The sequence below is a fragment of the Loxodonta africana genome, chromosome 1 (genome assembly GCF_030014295.1).
Source record: "Loxodonta africana isolate mLoxAfr1 chromosome 1, mLoxAfr1.hap2, whole genome shotgun sequence".
Classification (NCBI taxonomy): Eukaryota; Metazoa; Chordata; class Mammalia; order Proboscidea; family Elephantidae; genus Loxodonta; species Loxodonta africana.
The window spans coordinates 28,326,057-28,348,069 of record NC_087342.1 but is presented as its reverse complement, the minus strand read 5'-3'; the positions used below and the strand labels follow the sequence as shown (position 1 = coordinate 28,348,069).

Sequence of the window (22,013 nt, the reverse complement as noted above, 5' to 3'; positions counted from 1 at the left end):
ATATTGGTGCCAAGTGCTTTATCTTCAAGTTCAGAAATTCTGCCTTCTGCTTGCTCAATTCTGGTCCTCTGACTTTCTTCTGAGTTTTCTACTTCTGTCATTTCATTGTTAATCTTCTGAATTTCTGATTGCTGTCTGTCCATGGATTTTTCCAGCTTATTAAATTTTTCATTATGTTCCTGAATAATATTTTTAATTTCTTTAACTGCTTTATCTGTATTTTCGTTGGCTTGTTCTGTGTATTTCCTTATTTCCTTCCTGATGTCTTGAAGGTATCTGTATATTAATCTTTTGTATTCTGCCTCTGGTAATTCTAGGAAAGCACTCTCATCTAGAAGACCCCTTGATTCTTTGTTTTCCGAGCTTGTTGAGGCGATCATGGTATGTTTCTTTATGTGACCTGATATTGACTCTTTTCTCTGAGCCATCTATAAGTTATTGTATTAATTTATTTTATGTTTGCTTATTCTGTTGTAGCTTCTTGCTTTGTTTTGTTTTGATATGTCCAAATGGGTTGCTTGAGTGAGCTAGCTTGATTATTTTCACCTTTGGAGCTTGGACGTCCTGTCCCCAGTTGGCTAGAGCTGCTATCAGTTATGTCAGTCTAGGAGCCCATTCACTTTTCTTGTATGAATTCAGCTCAGGTGTGCAGGTAGCTGATCATCAAGTGTGTGGTACACACTCTGTCCTACAGCCTTGATTGGTATAGGTACCAGTATCTGGTTGCAGCAGGGGGTCATGCTCTGAACAAGGCAGGAGGCTGAGAATCATTCCCCATGTGTCTCTGAGGAAAGCGTGTCCTTGTTCCCTAGGGCATACAGGTGGGTGGGTTCTGCAGACAGACCATGGGCACCCAATGTTTTTGTTTGTAAGGACTGGGGGGTACCAATTATTCTTGGGCCTCTGTCACGGGTGGCTCGGTGACCTGAGTGGAGCCACCAGTCCTTAGGACCCTGATATGGGTAGGTCAGGACCCTGTTTAATAGGCAAAGTAATATCAAGTGTCAAACACCCACCTCTCCACCGCACAGCTGAAACAGTTGTAATCTGCCAACAAGGGCCTATTCTTCCAAAATAGGCCCACGTATGTTGATGCAGAGGGGAAAGGTACTCAAAGTCTATGGACCGTTTATGCCTGGACAGGAGCCACTTCTGTCCTGAGCTCCCCCAGTTAGTGGAGCCAGCAAATTATCTTTTCCCCCAATTGCAAATTTATTCCTTCCCCAAGGCCAGGAAAATGGCTCTAGGGGCTCAACAGGGCCTATCTCAGGGCCAGGGAAATCAACAGCCACTGAAACCTGCTTGGGGGCAGGGGGCGCGGTAAAATATATGCAAGTACTTAGCTTTTGCTGAGAACGCCATTCTTCTCTGGTTCCGGAGGTGTGCGTAGGCTGTGTGGCTGGCTGCTTCTTCCTGAGGAAACTGCAGTGGAATGCTAGTACCATCCTGCTGCCACCACTGCCTGGAATGGTGCCTGAGGGCTCCCAGCGATTCAGGTCTTGCAACTCCCCTGCACTTCTGAACTCTCTCTTCCTCCTCCTTCCCCTCAGTTAATTTTCTAACGTTGCCTTTGATGTTCAGCGCTCATAAATATACTCATTTCGCTTGTTTTTTCAGGTCCTTGTTGTAAGAGGGCTAGCCGAAAGCATCTGTCTATTCTTCCATTTTGGCTCCGCCCAAAAGAACGTTTTATAGCCGATGCTCCAAGTGCTTTCAGAATAACCTGTGCCTGTCCTATGTAACTAAGGGTTTTGGGATACTTTCCTGATCAAATTAGAAATGGTAACCATGGGTTCAGCCAGGAACACTGAACTCACTGAACACCACTGTGACCGTATGCTCCATGCCTGAGACAATATCAGTATGACTGAGGAGACCTGTGGAGGGAAGGTGATAGGAGAGAAGGGGAGATGGCCACAGTCCTGCATATTCTCATTCAGGTGAAGACTAGACATGAGCCAGGATCCATCATGACCTCTAGGAGCCTTGACAGCATGTTTACTAGGATTTCTTAGGAAAGAGTTGGGAAACTTCAATTTGTTTACACAGATGAATAAGAGCTTGCTCAATGGTTGCAAACATTGGCAAATCCAATTCTGAAGTATTGACACAGGAAATCCACCTTTAGAATTTAAGGTGATGCAATTGAACATCCTATTTCAAAATTCCATCACCAGATCAGATTATGATTGCAAAACTGCTCAAGACTATCTTAAAGAAGACCACAGCCCAATGTGGCAGCTCCATAGCCTGGCCATCCAGGACCTTCTTCCCCACAGGATGGGTCTGCGCCTTCTGCTGGCACTCTGTGGCCTGGCCACTTGCTGCAGGGCTACGTCTGTGCCCCTGGTGGTCCCCGAGGCCTTGCATCTCCTCTCCCGGGGCTGCAATGACTCAGATGTGCTGGCTGTTGCGGGCTTCGCCCTGAAGGACATCAACAAGGACCGAGAGGATGGCTATGTGCTGAGCCTCAACCGAGTCAGTGACGTCTGGGAACACAGACAGGCAAGTGATGGTCCCCTCTGGAGCATGTGTTCTGTGGAGGCCAGCAGGAGGTGGGACCAGAGATGCAGGGTGGCAGGTGCTTGCCAGATTCTAAATCCAGCTGAGAAAGCTCTGCTGTCCCCTACCACGTGTACTACAATGCTCCTATGGTCATTAGGAACAAGGGCTACCAAGGATCCTACTCTAATACATGTCTGGTATTCAACAGTCCTTGTAGATTCTTCAAGGTATCATGTCCTTTGGCACTGGCATTGAACAGGTCTTTAGGATTTTCTGCTTCACGTAGCTTGTGGTGCATTTCTTCACCCTGTCCCACAGGATGGTCTGGGATCCCTGTTCTATCTCACACTGGATGTGTTGGAGACGGACTGCCATGTGCTCAGCAAGAAGTTGTGGAAGGACTGTGGGGTGAGGATGTTGCATGAATCGGTGAGTGCTCCTTCTCAGTGGCTCTAGGGAGAGAAGCTAGGTTGCCCTCTTCCTACAAGGTGAAGATTGCTCAATGTCTATCATCATTTCAATGTCCTTGTTCATAATCTCCTTGTTAGGGTGCCCTTGTCATTCTTCCAATGTCACAGACACAAAAAAGTATCACAAATCAGAGAGCATTCCAGAAGTCCCCCTGGCCTCACGGAGATGAGAATTGCTAAGTTACCCAAAAATTGTTTGGTGACTTCAGCTCTTCAACCTCCAGGAGCCTTCTGTTGGCTTCCGAAGAGAGTTTAAAATGAGAAAAGGGATTCACAAGGTGAAGAATGTGGATGTGGGTCTGAGGTAGACTCTAGAGAATGGATTTTTTTTTTTTTTTAATGAAGTGGGGTAAGATCACATTATAGGAGGTCCAAGTGTTTCATGGAAGAGAAATACTTTCGTGCAATGATAGAATCAAAAGGATCTCAAAAATGATTACCTTGTAGATGACCACAGAAGATGCTTGAAAATATCTTTTTTTTTTTGCTGTTCAAGTGCCCTGGGCTCATTTTCATTGACTAATATGTAACTTTAGAAGATGAATCCCAGGCATTGACTTGTTTGCAAGGCCTGTTTCATGAACATCTTTTCAGACATTTAACCAAATTTGTCAAACTGTACATTTCTGATTTTGAAAAGCAAATAGCCTACTTACCCTCTCGTGAATGATGTTGTTAAGATGATGCTAGCTGTTGTAATAAACTGAAACTTGCATCATGAGTCCATCATGGTAGATGTTTATTTCTCACTCATGTAAAGTTCAAAAGAGGAGTTCCAGACCAGGAGGGAACTTTCCTTCAAGGGCTGATTTGGAGATCCAGCTTCCTTGCATGTGGTGGCTCTAGGCTCTGCCATCCTCAACCATGGCCTCCCTGGGGGCATGCTTGTCAGCATCAAGCTATGAAAGAAAAGGAGCAAGGAGAATAGATAGCACATGGGCAACCTTCATGGGCCAGAACTGGAGGTGGTCCACATCACATCAGCTCACCATCCTGGGGTTAGAACTCAGTTATAAGAAGTCACACCTCAGTGTGGGGGAGGCTGGAGGTCCAGTCTACCTGCATCCCAGGAATAAAAGGTGAAACAAGCTTGATGATCAGCTACCATTTTCTCCCACCCAAAACAGCCAAAATGGAACCTTAAGTTTCATATTACTTTTTAAAAAATCTCTAGATTATATTTGTTTGGTATCCCAAAATCTGATGATTAATCCCCCCATTGTCAGCAAATATGTTCGTTTGGTTCCAGGTTTACGGTCAATGCAAAGTGGCGTTTTATGTTAACAAGCCAAGAAGAGTTCTCTATTTACATGCCTATAACTGTACTCTTCGCCCAGGTAGGAGATCACTATAATTTGGCTCATCTTAATAAATGATGGAGAAAGAGCATTGAGCAGGACTATGACAAGAGTATACAGGTTTTCTCCCAATCTTACCTTCATATTTATTCCAAGGTCAAGATTGTAATGTTTCCAGTAGCAACCTCCCATTCTGAAATCCAGCCTATACTACTCGTCTTGGCACAATTGATCTACCCAAGTAACCATCGAAATCTTCATTGTGTCCCATATCAAACCCTACATTTTTAGGCATCCATCAATGCAATGATGTCTACAACTGGTCCCTGGACTTCCTTTCTAGCTCTACCTGTCATTATTTCCCTGTCTACACCAACTGTACATGTCACTCAGTTGGATGCTCCACTCTTTTCTGAACACACATTGCACTCTCCAATCTTTGCATCTTGGTTATGCTTCTCCCTCCTCTGAACGCGCCTTTCCCAGACTGTATCTGTCTTTGGTTTTCATACTCATGAGTTAGACATGATGTGAGGTGTTAGGACCTAAGAGATGAATAAGACATGACAGTAGCCAGACCCCAACCTTGTAAGGCACTCAGTCTGAGTTACAGATGCAACGAGGATGGAAGTTATTGATCTCATTGGGGGATAAAGGTCTGATATCAATATACTACATGATATGTCTCCTAAAGTATATAAACATGTATGAGGCCAAATGCATTTTGTTTGGGTATTATTTTAATTATGAAAGTAATACATGCTCATTCCAGAAAACTCTATAGAAAACTGACTTGCTTTCCAGCAAATTGCTTTTCTCATCTGACCTTGCCAATACTGAGTATGCGCTTTTTGTCAGTCTTTGCCTTCACTGTGGTCATATGATTTATAGCACGGAAAGTCAATAAGGAGCTTTATTTTTAAATTGGTCTCTTTGGCTTCAACAGTTTCTCGAAGAATGATTCATGATACATGTCCTGACTGCCCCGCTCCCAGCACCACTGACTTGTCAAATCCCCGTGTTTTGGAAGCTGCCACTGAGTCTCTTGCAAAATACAATAATGAGAGCACCTCCAAGCAGTACTCTCTGGTCAAAATCACCAAGGCTTCCACCCAGGTAAGGCAAAAATGCACAAGCCAGTTACACATAAGATGTGTCTCACACTGTTGCTGTAGAGTCTTAAGCGAAGGGTAGAGCCTTAACCAAGGCTTTCTTTTTGAAAATAACAAGAGGCCCTCTTTCTCTACAGTCCCTACTTTGGTAGACCTGAAGAACATTCTATCTGCTTTAGTTCCTGAGTTATTCCATGGCATTTTCATGAGAGTCATGTGACCCAGCTTTACCTTCATTGGCCTTAGGGCAAGAAAGAAATGGACCCATTGTCTCCTTGGGGATTCTGTTCAGGTTCATTATTTCATGGTACTACATACACTCTCACATCTGATTGACCAGGGACCATTTAGCAAGTCCACTTCTACTCCATATTAAGCCCTGCAGTGGACATTACTTTTACGAGTTTGGAGAAATAGAAGCTCTTTGGTATTTGGATTGTGTTGATATCTCTATCAAATGGAGAAAAACTTATCTAAAAGGGAATTCTCTCGGAGGAAACAAAAACTCACCAAGGAAAAGAATTTAGGACACGTTCAAATTCTTCAAAAGAGAACAGAGATATGGTGATTATATTTTCTAAGTAACAAATCATAAAAACATGGTTTGATCAGTGTGGGAACTTGCAAGCTACACCAGGGTAGATGTGTTGACTCTGGGGATGTTTGGTTTCTGAAAGCAGGGGCCTCCAAACCTGAGTTGTGTCCCTGCGTGGAAAAACTTGATTATTTTTTTTCTCAAACTCTTCATAACAGTGGGTGGTTGGCCCTGCTTACTTTGTGAAGTATTTGATTAAAGAGTCACCATGTACCAAGTCCCAGGCCAGCAGCTGCTCGCTTCAACTCTCAGACTCTAAGGTGAGTGTTCCTGAGTGTCTTCCTGATTTAAGAGTTGTGTTCACAGATCATCTATACATATTTACTGAGCATCAGTTATGTACAAGGTATTGTAAAGCTTCAGATGTCTTATGTCCCATCAAGGAGCTCACTGACTAGTTAGAGATAAGGCAGGCTCAGATGCAACAAATCAAGGGTTTTATTCAACCATGTGATGTAGCTACAGAAAGTGGTCATAGGAGACAGTAGAAACATGGACAGAATCTCTGCAGTAGTTGCTGATGGTCCTTCTTTGGCCTGGACAAATCCTGTTAACCTTTGGAATATAGCGTGGTGTCCAGTTCCAGGGATTACCCTTCAAGAAGGGCGAAGGCAAACAAGGCTTCATTCAAAGGAATGCATCCAAGATGGGGAGGGGGCCTTGAAACCATCTGAAACATACCCAGTGGAAATGTAAATTGGGTGAAAAGGTGTTGAAAGCCCTTATTTACTTATGTATTAAGGTTTATTAAGATGTAATTCATAAACAATAAAATTCACGCTTTTAAGGTGTAAAATTTAGTGATTTTTCAGTATGTTCACAGAGTTCGGTCACCATCACCACTCTCAAATTTTAGAATGTTGTTGTCATCATTCCAAAAAGAAACTCCATTCCCATCTATAGTCAATCCTCATTTCCCTCTCCCCCTAGGTCCTGGCAATTGCTAACCTAGTTTGTTTTTCTGTGGCTTTGCCTATTCTGAGTATTTCATATAAATGGATTCATACAATGTGTGGTCTTTTGTATCTGGCTTCTTTTACTCAGCATAATATTTTCTATGGTTCATTCATGTTGTCGCATGTATCACTACTTCATTCCTCTTTATCACTGAGTAATATGCCATTGAATGGATATACCGTATTTTCTTTATCCTTTCATCAGGTGATTGATATTTGGTTTATTTAAATTTTTCTGCTATTATAAATAATGCTTCTGTGAGCATTCATGTACCAAGTTTTTCTTTTTATTTTTCTTGCATATATACCTAGGAGTGGAATAGCTAGGTCATATGGCAAGTCTATGTTTAACCTTTTGAGGAACTGTCAGGCTGTTCCTCTAAACTCACTAGACCATTTTACAATCCCATCAGCAGTTTATGAGTTTTCCAATTTCTGCACATTCTTGCCAACACTTGTTAATATATGTCTTTTTCGTTATAGCTATCCTACTAGGTGTGAGCTGATGTGTAATTATGCTTTTGACTTGTATTTCCCTGATGGGTCATGATGTTGAACATTTTTTCACATGCTTATTGGCTGTTTCTATGTCTTCTCTGGAGAAACATCTGCTTAAATCCTTTGCTTTTTTTTAGAATTTAAGAGTTCTTTATAATTCTGCATACAAGCCCCCTTCTTAGATATATGATTTTCAAATATTTTCTCCCATTCTCTGGGCTGTTTATTCATTTGTTTAAAGGCTTTCTATGAAGTATAAGAGGTTTTATTTCTGATAAAGTCCAATTTCCCTGTATTTTCTTTTGTTGCATGTCCTTTTGTATCATATCTAAAAAAAAGTTGCATAATCCAAGGTTACAAATATTTACTTCTATGTTTCATTCTAAGAGTCTTATAGTTTTAGCTCTTACGTTTAGGTCTGTGTCTTAGTTTACCTAGTGCTGCTATAACAGAAATACCACAAGTGGATAGTTTTAGCAATCAGTTTAGTCTCTCAAAATCTAGTAGGCTAGAAGTCCAAATTCAAGGTGTCAGCTTCAACGGCAGTCTTTCTCTCTGTGTAGTCTCTGGAGGAAGGTCCTTTTTTTTTTTTTTAATGTTTCTCACGGTTTAAGTGAAAGTTTACAAATCAAGTCAGTCTCTCATACAAAAATTCATATACAACTTGCTATATACTCCTAATTCCTCTCACCCTAATGACACGGCACACTCCTTCCCTCCACTCTCTATGTTTGTGTCCATTTGGCCAGCTTTTGACCCCCTCTGCCCTCTCATCTCCCCTTCAGACAGGAGATGCCAACATAGTCTCATGTGTCTACTTGATCCAAGAAGCTCATTCTTCACCAGTGTCATTTTCTATCCCACAGTCCAGTCCAATCCCTGTCTGAAAAGTTGACTTTGAGAATGGTTCCTGTCTTGGGTTAACAGAAGATATGGGTAACATGACCTCCAGGGTTCTTCTAGTCTCAGTCAGAGCATTAAGCCTGGTCTTTTTAGGAGAATTTGGGATCTGCATCCCACTGCCCTCCTGTTCCCACTGGGGTTCTCTGTTGTGTTCCCTGTCAGGGCAGCCACGGGTTGTAGCCAGGCACCATCTAGTTCTTCTGGTCTCTGGCTGATGTAGTCTCTGGTTTATGTGGTCCTTTCTGTCTCTTGGGCTCATAATTACCTTGTGTCTTTGGTATTCTTCATTCTCCTTTGCTCCAGGTGGGTTGAGACTAATTAATGTATCTTAGATGGCTGCTTGCTAGTGTTTAAGACCCAGAAACCACTTTCCAAAGTGGGATGCAGAATGTTTTCTTAATAGATTTTATTATGCCAATTGACTTAGATGTCCTCTGAAACCATGGTCCCCAAACCCCTCCCCTTTCTATGCTGGCCTTCAAAGCTTTCAGTTTATTCACAAAACTTCTTTGCTTTTGGTTTATTCCAGTTGGAGGAACATTCCTGTCATCAATCTTCCCTTGCTCTAGGAGCTTCTCAGCACAGGGACATTAGGTCCAAAGGACTAGCGCTCCTGGCTCTACTTTTTGGTGGTATGAGGAGGTCCTCTTATCTCTCTGCTTGCTTCTGTCTTTTATATCGCAAAAGTGATTGACTTCAGACATGACCTAATCTTGTAGATCGAGTCCTGTCTGATTAACATCATAGAGGTAGGATTTACAACATGTAGGATAGTCAAGCAAAATTTTGCTGAAAATCATTCAAAAACAGCTGCAGCAGTATATCGACAGGGAAATGCCAGAAATTCAGGCCGGTTTCAGAACAGGATGTGGAACCAGAGATATCATTGCTGATGTCAGATGGATCCTGGTTGAAAGCAGAGAATACCAGAAGGATGTTTACCTGTGTTTTATTGACAATGCAAAGGCATTTGACTGTGTAGATCATAACAAATTATGGATAACATTGTGAAGAATGCGAATTCCAGAACACTTCATTGTGCTCATGAGGAACCTTTCCATAGATCAAGAGGCAGTTGTTTGAACAGAACAAGGGGATACTGATTGGTTTAAAGTCAGGAAAGGTGTGTGTCAGGGCTGTATTCGTTCACCATATCTATTCAATCTGTATGCTGAGCAAATTATCCGAGAAGCTGGACTATATGAAGAAGAACGGGGCATCAGGATTGGAAGAAGACTCATTAACAACTCGCGTTATGCAGATGACACAACCTTGCTTGCTGAAAGTGAAGAGGACTTGAAGCACTTACTAATGAAGACCAAGATCACAGTCTTCAGTATGCATTACACCTCAACATATAGAAAACAAAAATCCTCACAACTGGACCAATGAGCAGCATCATGATAAATGGAGAAAAGATTGAAGTTGTCAAGGATTTCATTTTACTTGTATCCACAATCAACAGCCATGGAAGCAGAGGTCAAGAAATCAAAAGATGCATTGCCTTGGGTAAATCTGCTGCAAAGGATCTCTTGAAAGTGTTGAAGAGCAAAGATGTCACCCTGAAGACTAAGGTGCGCCTGACCCAAGCCGTGGTATTTTCAATTACATCATATGCATTTGAAAGCTGGACAACGAATAAGGAAGAATTGAAGCCTTTGAATTGTGGTGTTGGCAAAAAAATATTGAATATACCATGGACTGCCAGAAGAACTAACAAATGTGTCTTGGAGGAAGTGCAGCCAGAATGCTCCTTAGAGGCAACTATGGCGAGACTGCGTCTTACATACTTTGGACATGTTGTCAGGAGGGATCAGTCCCTGGAGAAGGACATTATGCTTGGCAGAGTACAGCGTTAGTGGAAAAGAGGAAGACCCTCAACTAGGTGGATTGACACAGTGACTGCAACAATGAGCTCAAGCATAACGATTGTAAGGATGGCTCAGGACTGGGCAGTGTTTCGTTCTGTTGTGCATAGGTTCGCTATGAGTTGGAACCAACTCGACGGCACCTAAGAACAACAACAAGGATAACCACATCAGAGGACAAAATGGTGGAGAATCACACAATACTGGGAATCATGGCCTAGCCAGTTGATACACATTTTGGGGTGACACAATTCAATCTATACCAGCCTGTGACTCATTTTTAAACAGTTGTTTTATATAGTATGATGTAGGGGTCCAACTTTACCCTTTTGCATGTGAATATCCAGCTGTTCTAATATTTGTTGAAAAGGCTCTTCCAGCCCCCATTGTTTTGGCACACTTCTTGAAAATCAGTTGAGCACAAATGTATGGGTTTATTTCTGAAATCTGAATTTTGTTCCATTGATTTCTATGTCTATCCTTATGCCAGTGCCACATTGTCTTGATTACTGTAGCTTTGTAGTATGTTTTGAAATGAGGAAGCCTAATTTGTCCAACTTAGTTCTTCCTTTTCAAGATTTTTTTGGGTTTTCTGGATCCTTTGCATTTCCACATGAATTTTAGGATAGGCTTGTCAATTGCTGTAAAGAAGTCAGTTCAAATTTTGATAGGGATTGCATTGAATCTGAAAATAAATTTGGCAAGCATTGTCACCTTAAAATATTGTTTTCCAACACATGAATACAGAATGTCTTCCCATTTATTCAAGATTTCTTTCAATGATGATTGTAGTTTTCATTGTACATGTCTTGTACGTCTCTTGGTAAATTGATTTCTAGGTATTTTATTCTCTTTGATGCTAATGTACATGGAATCGTATTCTAATTTCACTTCCAGATCTTTCATTTCAAGTATATAGAAAAAGAACTGATTTTTTTAATACTGTCTTTGTATCCTGTAACCTTCCTGAACTCATTTTTTAGCTCTAATAGTTTTCTAGTGTATTTCTTAGGATTTCTATACACAAGATGTGTAACCTTCCTGAACTCATTTTTTAGCTCTAATAGTTTTCTCGTGTATTGCTTAGGATTTCTATACACAAGATCATATCATCTGCAAATAGAGAATGTTTTACTTCTTCCTTTCCAATCTGGATACCTTTTATTATTTTTTCTTTCTTGCCTATTTGCTCTGGCTAGAACCTTCAGTACAATGTTGAATGGAAGTGGCAAGAGAAACATCTTTGCCTTATTCCTGATTTTAGGGAGAAAGCAATTTAGTCTTATTAGTAAGTTAGCTGTGGGCTTCACTGGTGCCCTTCATCAGGCTGAGAATGTTTCCTTCTATTTTTGAGTGTTTTTATTAAAAAAGGGTGTTAGAGTTTGTCAAATCTTTTTCTGTGTTCATGAGACATTCACGTGGTTTTTGTCCTTTAATCTATTAGTAGGGTGTATTACATTGATTGCTCTTTGTATGTTAAACCAATTTTGCATTTTTTGGATAAATCCCACTTAATCATGATGTGTAGTCCTTTTTATATGATGTTGGATTCAGTTTACTAGTATTTGGGGGTGGGAGATTTTTACATCTGCATTTGTAACGGATATTGACCTATACATTTTTTTGTGATGTCTGTCTGATTTTCATGTAAGGGTAATATTGGCCTCATAAAATGAGTTGGAAAATGTTCCCTCTGCATATTTTTGGAAGAGTCTGTGAAGGTTTGGTGTTAATTCTTCTTTAAACTTTTGGTAGAATTCACCAGTGAAGCTGTCTTGGTCTCGGCTTTTCTTTGTAGGAAATTTTTGTTATTGCTAATTCAGTTTCTTTACTTGTTATAGATCTATTTAGATTTTCTATTTCTTCTTGAGTCAGTTTCAGTAGATTGCATCTTTCTGGGATTTTATCTGTATCATCTAGGTTATCTAATTTTTTGATATACGGCTGTTCCTAGTGTTCACTTATAATGCTTTTTAATTCTGAAAAAGGAGTAGTGATATCCCCTCTTTCATTCTCAATTTTAGTAATTCAAGTCTTCTCGTTTTTCCCCTAATCAGTACAGCTAAAGGCTTGTCAACTGTGTTGATTTTTTCAGAGACTCAACTTTCTGTTTCACTGATTTTTTTCTATTATCTATTCATTTATTTCCACACTACTCTATTATTTCTTTCCTTCTGTTTCCTTTCAGTTTAGTTTCATCTTCTTTTTCTAGTTTCTTGGGGTGAAAGTTTAGGTTATTGATTAGGAATATTTCTTCTTTTTGAAAACAAGCATTTACACTGCAAATTTCTGCTAAACAATGCTTTAGCTGCATCTCATAAGTTTATATGTTCTGTTTTCATTTCCATTTATCCAAAAGTATTTTCTAATTGTCTTTGTAATTTCTTCTTTGACCCACTGGTTATTTAGGAAAGTGTTACTTAATTTCACATATTTGTGATATTCCTAAATTTCCTCATGTTATTGATTTCTAATTTCATTTCATGTTATTGGAGATTATTTCATGTGATTTTATTCCTTTTGAATTTATTAATTCTTGTTTTATGGCTTAACGTATCACCTGTCCTAGAGAATGTTCCATGTGCACTTGAGAAGAATGTGTATTCTGTTGTGGTTAGGTGGCGCATCCTATAGGTGCCTGTTAGATCTAGTTGGTTTATAATGTTGTTTATGTCTTCTATTCCCTTGTTGATCTGTCTAGTTATTCTATCCATTATTGAAAGTGATATGAATTTTCCAACTGTTACCACTGAATTATCTCTTTCTCCCTTGAATTCTGTCAATGCTTTGCTTGCTCTATGGTGGGGCTCTATTTTTAGGTGAATATATGTTTACAGTTGTTATGGTTTCCTGATGTATTAACCCTTTTATCATTATAAAGTGTTCTTTGTCTCTAGTAGCAATTTTTATCTTAAAGTCAATTTGTTCTGATATTTGTATAGCCACTGAAGCTCTCTTTTGGTTACTATTTGTGTGGTTTAATTTTTTTCCATCCATTTACTTTCAACCTATTTATGTCTTTGACTCTAAAGCATGTCTCTCAAAAACCTTTTGTAATAAGTTAACTGAATTTCCTAAGGGAATAATTGGGAAAACACATTTACCATGCTCTGTGAAAACTTTTTTCCTTGCTTTTCAATAATGTATTGGTCTGATCCAAAATCCTCCTGGCAATTTTCAGTAACAAGAACAGTATAGTTATAAGTAATTAAGACTTACTTCCGGGTATGCAGAGGTTCTGTTCAGTCAATTCTGAATCAAACGTTCTGGCTCATATCCAATTCAAATCTTCTTCCTCCATGTAGCTCAAGCCCTGCTATGAGGAAGGGATCAAGGTCTGTTCTTTCATTACTTCTTTCCCTCGTGCTCTTTCTTGCTTAATTCTGGTTCATCCAACTTTAGGAAGAAGGAGTGAGGATTCCAAAAAAGAGTACAAAGTCTTTTTACGTAATGGGACCTAAAGTTGTAGTTTTCTCTTGGCCAACACCGCCCACTATGAAACCGGCTACAGTGCTGGTTCTTTCATGTGGCACAGGAGTGGGCTCATCCAGGGGTCTTTTCCTAGCATGGTGTATTCTCTAGATGACTCTTTGGAACCACCCCTCTCAGACTTAGCCCCTCTCTTAGTCATCTATTGCTGCTATAACATAAATACCTCAAGTGGACAGGCTTAACAAAGAGAAATTTATTCTCTCACAGTCTCAGAGGCTAGAGTTTGAATTCTGGGCGCCAGCTCCAGGGGTAGGCTTTCTCTCTTGTCAGCTCTGGGGGAAGGTCTATGTCATCAATCTTTCCTGGTCGAGGAACTTCTCAGCATAAGATTCCCCAGGTCCAAAGACTACACTATTCTCCTTGTTCTTATTTCTTGGTGGTAAGAGGTTCCCATGTCTCTCTGCTCACTTCACTCTTTTATATCTCAAAAGAGATTAACTTAAGACACGATCTAGTCTTGTTGATTGAGTCCTGCCTCATTAATGTAACTCCCACTAATCCCACCTCATAGAGATAGGATTTACAACACATAGGAAAATCACATCAGATGACAAAATGGTGGACAATCACACAATACTGAGAACCATGGACTAGCCAGGTTAACATACATTTTTTTGGGGGGGGATGCAATTCAATCCATAACAGCCCCCACAGATGTCTTCTATTAAATGCCCATTACCTGAAAGTTTACCCCTTTAATGTGTACCTTAAAAGAGCCCTTACCTATGACATTTGCTTGTTTTTTTATGCAACCCTAAAATAGTCTTCCTAAACCAAGCAGGGGAAGCTGGCCTGTCTCCTTACTCTACCAATGTAGTCTGCTTTAGTGAGGATTTCATCTTCAGAATTCTCTGAGAGAGAACCAGATACCAATCACCATGGCCACATATGTCCCTACACCCTAGGATTCACATGTCAAGCACATACACAAACTCTCCCTTTGTACTCCACTCTAGTGTGTCGGCACCAGGTAGGTAAATTTCAGCAGCTCATTAAATCCTAGCCAGGGTGGGAGTGGGTAGACTTTATTTGGTGCAGGTACTTCTAATCTCTTCAGAGTCCTTCCCCTAGTTACTCCGTGATGAAAGGGAGAAGGGAAGGCTGAAGCACCATCCCTTAAGGACTTCCTACTTTAATGGATTACCCAACTTTTATGAATTTCTAGTCTTTTGTTCATACAGTCTGGACATGGGTGATGGGGTGATGTTCAGTCAACCTGTTCAGCTATATTTTAAGTAAGTTCTATGTGCATATACTTAGGTGCTGTTCTTGAGAAATTGAGGCGACATTCTACTTACGTTGAAAAGGTACCTGCACTAAAAAAAGACCCCCAAATTCCTGTAATCTACCCTAAGGAAGTGACTATGGATATGTGAAATGATTTAGCTACAATGTAAAACCAAAGCAAAAACAAACTAGATTTAATTTCATTGCCTAACAAAAGAGAACTGGTTAAGTAATACAGATTAACATTAGGGAGTTATTAAAAAGAAGATTGTAGTTGAACAACACGCTGAAAATAATTGATGTCACTGAATTGTACAGGTGAAGTTTGTTGAAATGACAAATGTTTTCTTTCTTATATATTTACGACAGTTTTTTTTTTTAAGGCTATAAGAGGAAAAAAATTCATAGAAGACTGTTCAATGCCAAAAAAGTGTTTTTACAGTATACTAAGTGATAAAGCAGTATGTTTCATATAATCCTGGTTTTTTAGAAGAAAACCTATAAATGCATAGGTGAAAAGATTGGAAGAAAAGAAACCAAATCATTGCAGATAACAGCTACCTTTCATGCAAGTCTTTTCTATTTCCTTTTTTTGTTGTTTACATTTTGCAGTAAAAATGTATTTTGTATTAAATTAGAGAGAAATTGACAGCTGTGAGTGATTTTGGCTGAGAAAACACAAACGGAACATACGTAAAGAGTTGCTATATAAAAGATGAAAAAAATTTTTCTCTAATTGACACTAGGGTATCATGAAAGCCAAGAGGTACAAGTTGTATGTCACGGCTTTCAGCTCAATACCAAGAAGCTTCTAACAATGAGTGTTTTGTTCCTAAATAAATACTTGAGTTTCCTACGGTTGGAGGCAATTCAGCCTAGTTTGGGTGACTACTTGTTCGTGGTGAGCTAAAGAGAATTGCCTCGGTGGCTGCCTAGTACATTATTGAAGCCTAAAAATGCTGATTGGCTGTTTGTCTACCCAAAAAGAAAGCAACTTGATTTTTAGTTACGATCATTTCACATGGAGTCACCTTGAGTTGAAATGAACATGATGGCAATTAAAATGTAACAATGACAATCATGTTCATACTCAGATGACATTGTATTTTCTCTTTCTTGTAGCCCGCTGGTCTGTGTAAAGGTCAACTGATTAAAACAGACATGAAAACGTCTGTTTCTGCAGAATGTGAATTCTTTGAATCACAGGTATTTTTCAATCTAATAATTAATTGTGTTTCTGTGAAGAAAAGAGAAAGTTGTCTATATTTTAGCTGTTCCTACCCCACTCCCTCCTTTTGTTTTCCCAAGATCCATGATTTCCACTTTACTAGGGCTGCCCTATGGCCACGTCTACAAGGTAGCTAGTCAAAGGCTTGTCCCGCTTTGTTTCAGCCACAGTGTGGTCCTTCCCAGTAAGGAAGAGCCCTACAGACACAAGAGCTTTGGGGCAAAAAGCATCTGGGACATTCCGTTCAGTGTCTCAAAGAAATCTTACTCAGAACTGTAGGAAGAACTTGTTTCCATAGAAACATTCAATCCCTTTCCAGAAATATTTATTGAGCACTTATTATGAGGCAGCCTGAAATAGCTGAGAGGGTAGTTGAGACAGGCAAGCTGGGTTCCAGTCCTGCTCTGCCACCTGTGAGCTGTGTGATCAGGGACAGTACTTATCACTCCGGGCCTCAGTTGCCTCATCTGTAGAATGGAATTGAAAGCTTAACACCTTCAGGTCCCTGTGAGAAACCGGTGAGAGGACCTGGATGAGGGATGCTGCACAAGGCCTGGCACAGGACAAACAACTAATAAAACGTGTCTTTGGGACCACAGTGAGAGCAGGGACATGAACTCATTGGGAATTTGAACAAGTCCTTTAACTGTCTGGGCTTTTGGTCATTTCTGCAATGTGTGGGACTTGCAGTAGTTTCTACAGCTCTGGAAGACCTCTGGCCTTTATCTTTTTTGCTTTTTAAGTCTTTAACCAGGAGACCTCGCCCTTCAAAGTCTCCCTTTAAACTATTCCATCAGAAAGGCACATAACAGCTTAGCCTGATACCAGGCATGGCAGGGCTTTCTCTATGACACTCTACATTTGAAAATATTATTTCAGGTTCCTGCTCCAGAAGGTGAAAACTCTGCTGCTAAGCAGGGGCCTGAGAACCTCCCCAAGGTGAAGGAGTCCCAGCAGGAAGGCACTGCCTCCACCAACCCATCCTCAAAGGCTGTGCCAAGAGGGTCTGTCCAATACCTCCCCGACTTGGATGATGGGAAGCCAGAAGGTTCCCAGGAAAAGGACCTTCATGAGGCCTTCCCTGTACAGCTGGAGCTGACCACCAACCCCCTGGGAGAAGAACTGGATGTCTCCTTCCTCTTCCTGTGGCCAGTGAAGGAGAAGCTGCTTGTTCTGCCTTTCCCCAAAAGAAATCACCGCTCTTCTGAGTGCCCAGGGCCAGCCCAGATGGGCAACCCTCTTGTTCTCCCGCCATGAGGACCACTTAGAGGATTCCTCAGGGGAGAGGTGCCCTGTGTGAGAATACAGGTGGTGGGGAAGGGGCAGAGAGAGAATTCAGATGCTGACAGGGGCTAATAAAGTTTGTTTTTTGACGTGCCTTGGTCTCAATCATGTTGGCTTGGAGTGGAGAAAATGGGACTGTCTCCTACACACCTGGGTGCAACCCCCTCACCTGCCCAAGGCCTTGTGCCATGGAGAGATGCCTCTCTGTGTCTTCAACCTCTTGCTTGTAGAAGATTTTATCCTTTCAGCTTGCAGATATACACAAATCTCTGTACTCAAAATAATAATAATAAAGCAATGATTAAATATATTGTCTCTAATGCCAAGATATACAAGAAACCAAGACCGAGTAGAGAGGTTAACCCTGTATAAAGTACATCCCCTTTAAGTACATCATTAAGTCTTATCTGGGCACTGCCTGAGGTGTTTCCAGCCCTCTTTCTCTTTTCATCTGCCCCAACATTTCTGGGTCTCAGAACTGGGGCGCTGGCTTGGGGTAGAGGGCACAAGGGAGAAGTTTACCTATACCGGGCTGAGCACCGTGGGGACACCAGACAGCAACATTTCCAGTTGGGGAATTTTCTTTCTTCATAACTGAATTGGTATTCCCTAATGACAGCCTGAGGAGCCCTGGTGGTGCAGTGGTTAAGTGCTTGGCTGCTAACCAAAAGGTTGGCCGTTCAAATTCACTCAGTTCTCTTTGCGAGAAAGATCTGGTGATTTTCTTTCATAAAGATTACACCTAGAAAGAGACCAAAGACTCAAGAGTCAATTATCCAAAGGACTAAAGGACCACATGAACCACAATGTACAGGACCCCAAGACCAGAAGAACTAGATAGTGCCTGGCCACCACTACTAACTGCTCTGACTAGGATCACAACAGAGAGTCCTGGACAGAGCTGGAGAAAATTGTAGAAGAAAAACCAAAATCACAAATATGACCAGGCTTGCTGGTCTGAAAGAGACTGGAGGAACCCCTGAGACTGTGGCCCTAAGACACCCTCCTGACCTGGGAAGAAAGATATTCCCGGAGACCACCTCCCAGCCAAACAATAGGCAAGCACGTAAGATAAGCAACAACGCCTGAGAGGAATGTATTCCTTAGAACAATCAATTATACAAGATCAAAAGGGTATTATCTGCCCAAAAGCAAAGATGCGAAGGCAGGAAGCGGTAGAAAATCATGACAAAAGAAAATGGGGAACCCAGGGAAGAAATAGGAAGATTGCTGACATATTGTGGGGAATGAAACCACGGTCATGAAACACTGCATGTACAAACCATCAGATGGGAAACTAATGTGCTTGGTAAACTTCCACCTAAAGTGCACGCAGGCCTGTGCGTGTGTGCACGCACACACAGATGTTAACATTAGGGAAAGCTGGGTGAGGAGCACACGGGAACTCCCTGTATTGTCTTGGCAACTTTTCTGTAAATCTAAACATTTGTAAAATTGAGAGTTTATTTAAAAAAATTACACCTAGAAAACCCTATGGGGCAGTTCTACTATGTCTTACAGGGTCATTGTGAGTCAGAAGCAACTCCACAGCAACCGGTTTTGGTTTTAAGGAGCGCTGGTGGTGCAATGGTTAAAACTTGGCTGCTAACCAATAGGTCAGTGGTTTGAACCCACTAGCCACTCAGTGGGAGAAAGATGTGGCAGGCTTCTTCCATAAAGGTTACAGCCTTAGAAACCCTATGGGGCAGTCCTACTCTTTCCTGTTTGGTCAGTATGAGTCAGAATTGACTCGATGACAATGGGTTTGGGTTTGAGTTTGGTTTGGGTGGGGCCGTGGTTAAGTACTTAGCAGCTAACCAAAAGTTTGGCGGTTCAAACCTGCTCAGTGATTCTGTGGGAGATGGACCTGGTAATCTGCTTCCATAAAGATTACACTTCAAAAACCCTATGGGGCAGTTCTACTCTGTCACACGGGTTTGTTATGAGTAGAGAATCAGCTCATGGCACCTAACAACAGCAAAACCAAAAAAAACCAAAGCCGTTACTATGGAGTGGATTCCCACTCATAGTGACCCTACAGGACAGAATAGAAATGCCCCACAGGCAGTGGTGTCAATAGGGGGATTCAGGGGATGCAGACCTCATTGGGTGACACTGTCAGAGGGGGTAACACCAAAATGACTGTCTATAAAATTTTCGTACAGTTTCAGCAGAAATTATTTTTTATAAAAATATCCCTGTAGTTGATTATAACAATGAAAACATTTTTCGTAAGCCCAACTCACATGTATCAATATACCTGCAATACTAAAGCTCTATGCTAATTTACTTTTTGAACCCTCTAATGCCCTCTAGTGAGAGCTGTCATTATTACCTGATTACAACGATGCTTCGAATCACGTGGTTTCGTCTATACATGCTACAAGCACGCACTGCTGTTTTCACACGTTATGAAAACTTTATAAATTGACTAATACAATTGATGAAAGTAAGGGAGAGATGGGGGTTCCAAACTTAGAGTGCTTCAGGAAGGACTTGCAGTCAGAGTGTCAAAAGTTAGCCTTGAGACCAGTGGGTGGTTGGGAGCAACAAATACCATTCCATTTATAAAGGAGACAGCCAAAAAGTTGGAAGGACATGGAAGGTAAATTATGTAATTCATGTATATATAGGGGTCTGTTTTTTTATATATATATTTTACGTTTACTGCTCCTGCCCCGCCTCCTTTGGACACTGTCTTAGTCATCTAGTGCTGCCATAACAGAAATACCACAAGTGGATGGCTTTAACAAAGAGAAATTTATTTTCTCACAGTCTAATAGGTTACGAGTCCAAATTCAGGGCGTCAGCTCCATGCGAAGGCTTTCTCTCTCTGTTGGCTCTGGGGGAAGGTCCTTGTCCTCAATCTTCACTTGGTAGAGAAGTTTCTCAGGCACAGGGAGCCCAGGTCCAAAGGACACGCTCTGCTCCTGGTGCTCTTTTCTTGGTGGTATGAGGTCCCTAACTCTCTGCTGGTTTCTCTTTCCTTTTTATCTCTTGAGAGGTAAAAGGTGGTGCAGGCCACACCCCAGGGAAACTCCCTTTACGTTGGATCAGGGATGTGACCTGGGTAAGGGTGGTGCTACAGTCCCACCCTAATCCTCTTTAACATAAAATTGCAATCAGAAAATGGAGGAAAACCACACAATACTGGGAATCATGGCCTAACTAAGTTGACACATATTTTGGGAGGAAACAATTCCATCCATGACAAACACTCTCTTTGGCCACGGGCAAACTCCTATACATCCATCAAGCCCCAGACTGGATGTCGCCCCTGCCCTAGGAAACCTTTCTTGACTTCCTCAGCAAAGGTAGTTTCTCCATCTGTGGCTTTCCTAGTATCTACCTTTTGAGGGCAAAAACAGTGCCTTTCTCTCTGAAGCCATATAAGCTGGATGAAAACCCTGGGTGTGGGACCTTGGGCAAGCTACCTAAACTCTCTGTTCCTGAGTTTGCTCATCTGTACAACAGGAATAATAGTGGTGCCTGTGCCTGGCCTGGTTGTAGGCCTTAACTGAGAAGGAATATACAGGGTTCAACACAAGGCAGGCACACAAGCCAAGTCAGCAATATTACTTATTATTAATAATGCTGGGCCTTGGCATTCTCTGGAGTAGGTATTCATTCATATTCATATTCATTCAGTGTTTGTGGAAGGAAAGATATAGGAGGAAAGGGAAAAGAGAGAGAACCACACAGACCAACCACCTACAGAGTCCGTCTTTCATGAGGGCAGCACCAGCCTGATACTTTTGAGCTGTGGCTGTCGCACGGTTTTCCTTATTCCCTGCTTTCACCTTCTCAGGCCAAGATTGGTACCTGTATTTCCAATTACCCAAGGTTTTGTTTTTTGTTTGTTTGTGTTTTAAGGTATTTGTCTTTGTAACAATCTCAATCAGTAGAACCTTCCTGAGCTCTTAACAGAAGCCGAAAAAATACGAGAACTCCCAGTTTTTCCCTGGTGATCGAGCCTGCAGTGGGTTTTCTTCACAAAAGAGAGTTTTAGGATTTCATCTTTTAATGAGTTAGTTTCTATATAGTTCCATGGAAGGAAGTGTAGATTTGGAGTATGTTTCTAGAAGTTCGATATGACAAAAAAATCTTTTTTAAAAAAATATATATTTTTAAACAAACTAGAGGAAGGGGAAAACCAAACCCGGTCCCCCTGAGTGCATTCTGACTCATGATAATCTGCAATGTTACAGAGTAGAACTGCTCTATAGGGTTTCCTGAGCTGTAACCTAGGTGGCACAACTGGTTTGCCCTCAACTGCTAATCCAAATGGTGTTGCTTGGAACCCAGCCAGTGGAATCGGGGAAGAAAAGACCTGGTGATTTACTACCATTAAGATTATAGCCAAGCGAGGGTTTGGGGACCGTGGTTTCAGGGGACATCTAAGTCAATTGGCATAATAAAATCCATTAAGAAAACCTGCATCCCACTTTTGAGAGCAGTGTCTGGGGTCTTAAATGCTAGCAAGCGGCCATCTAAGATGCATCAATTGGTCTCAACCCACCTGGACCAAAGGAGAATGAAGAACACCAAAGACACAAGGTAATTATGAGCCCAAGAGA

The 22,013-nt window shown here is 41.2% G+C and overlaps 1 protein-coding gene across 1 annotated transcript; it reads left to right on the top strand.

Moving 5' to 3' along the window:
* The first annotated feature begins 2,280 nt into the window (after positions 1-2,280).
* On the top strand, positions 2,281-17,793 carry LOC100662675 (fetuin-B). The gene is made up of 7 exons (XM_003412782.3): positions 2,281-2,505; positions 2,824-2,934; positions 4,225-4,312; positions 5,220-5,389; positions 6,139-6,240; positions 16,047-16,130; positions 17,032-17,793. Exons 1-7 carry the CDS (start codon positions 2,281-2,283, stop codon positions 17,407-17,409), a joined length of 1,158 nt encoding a protein of 385 aa, XP_003412830.3. The 3' UTR covers positions 17,410-17,793.
* Positions 17,794-22,013: the final 4,220 nt, after the last annotated feature.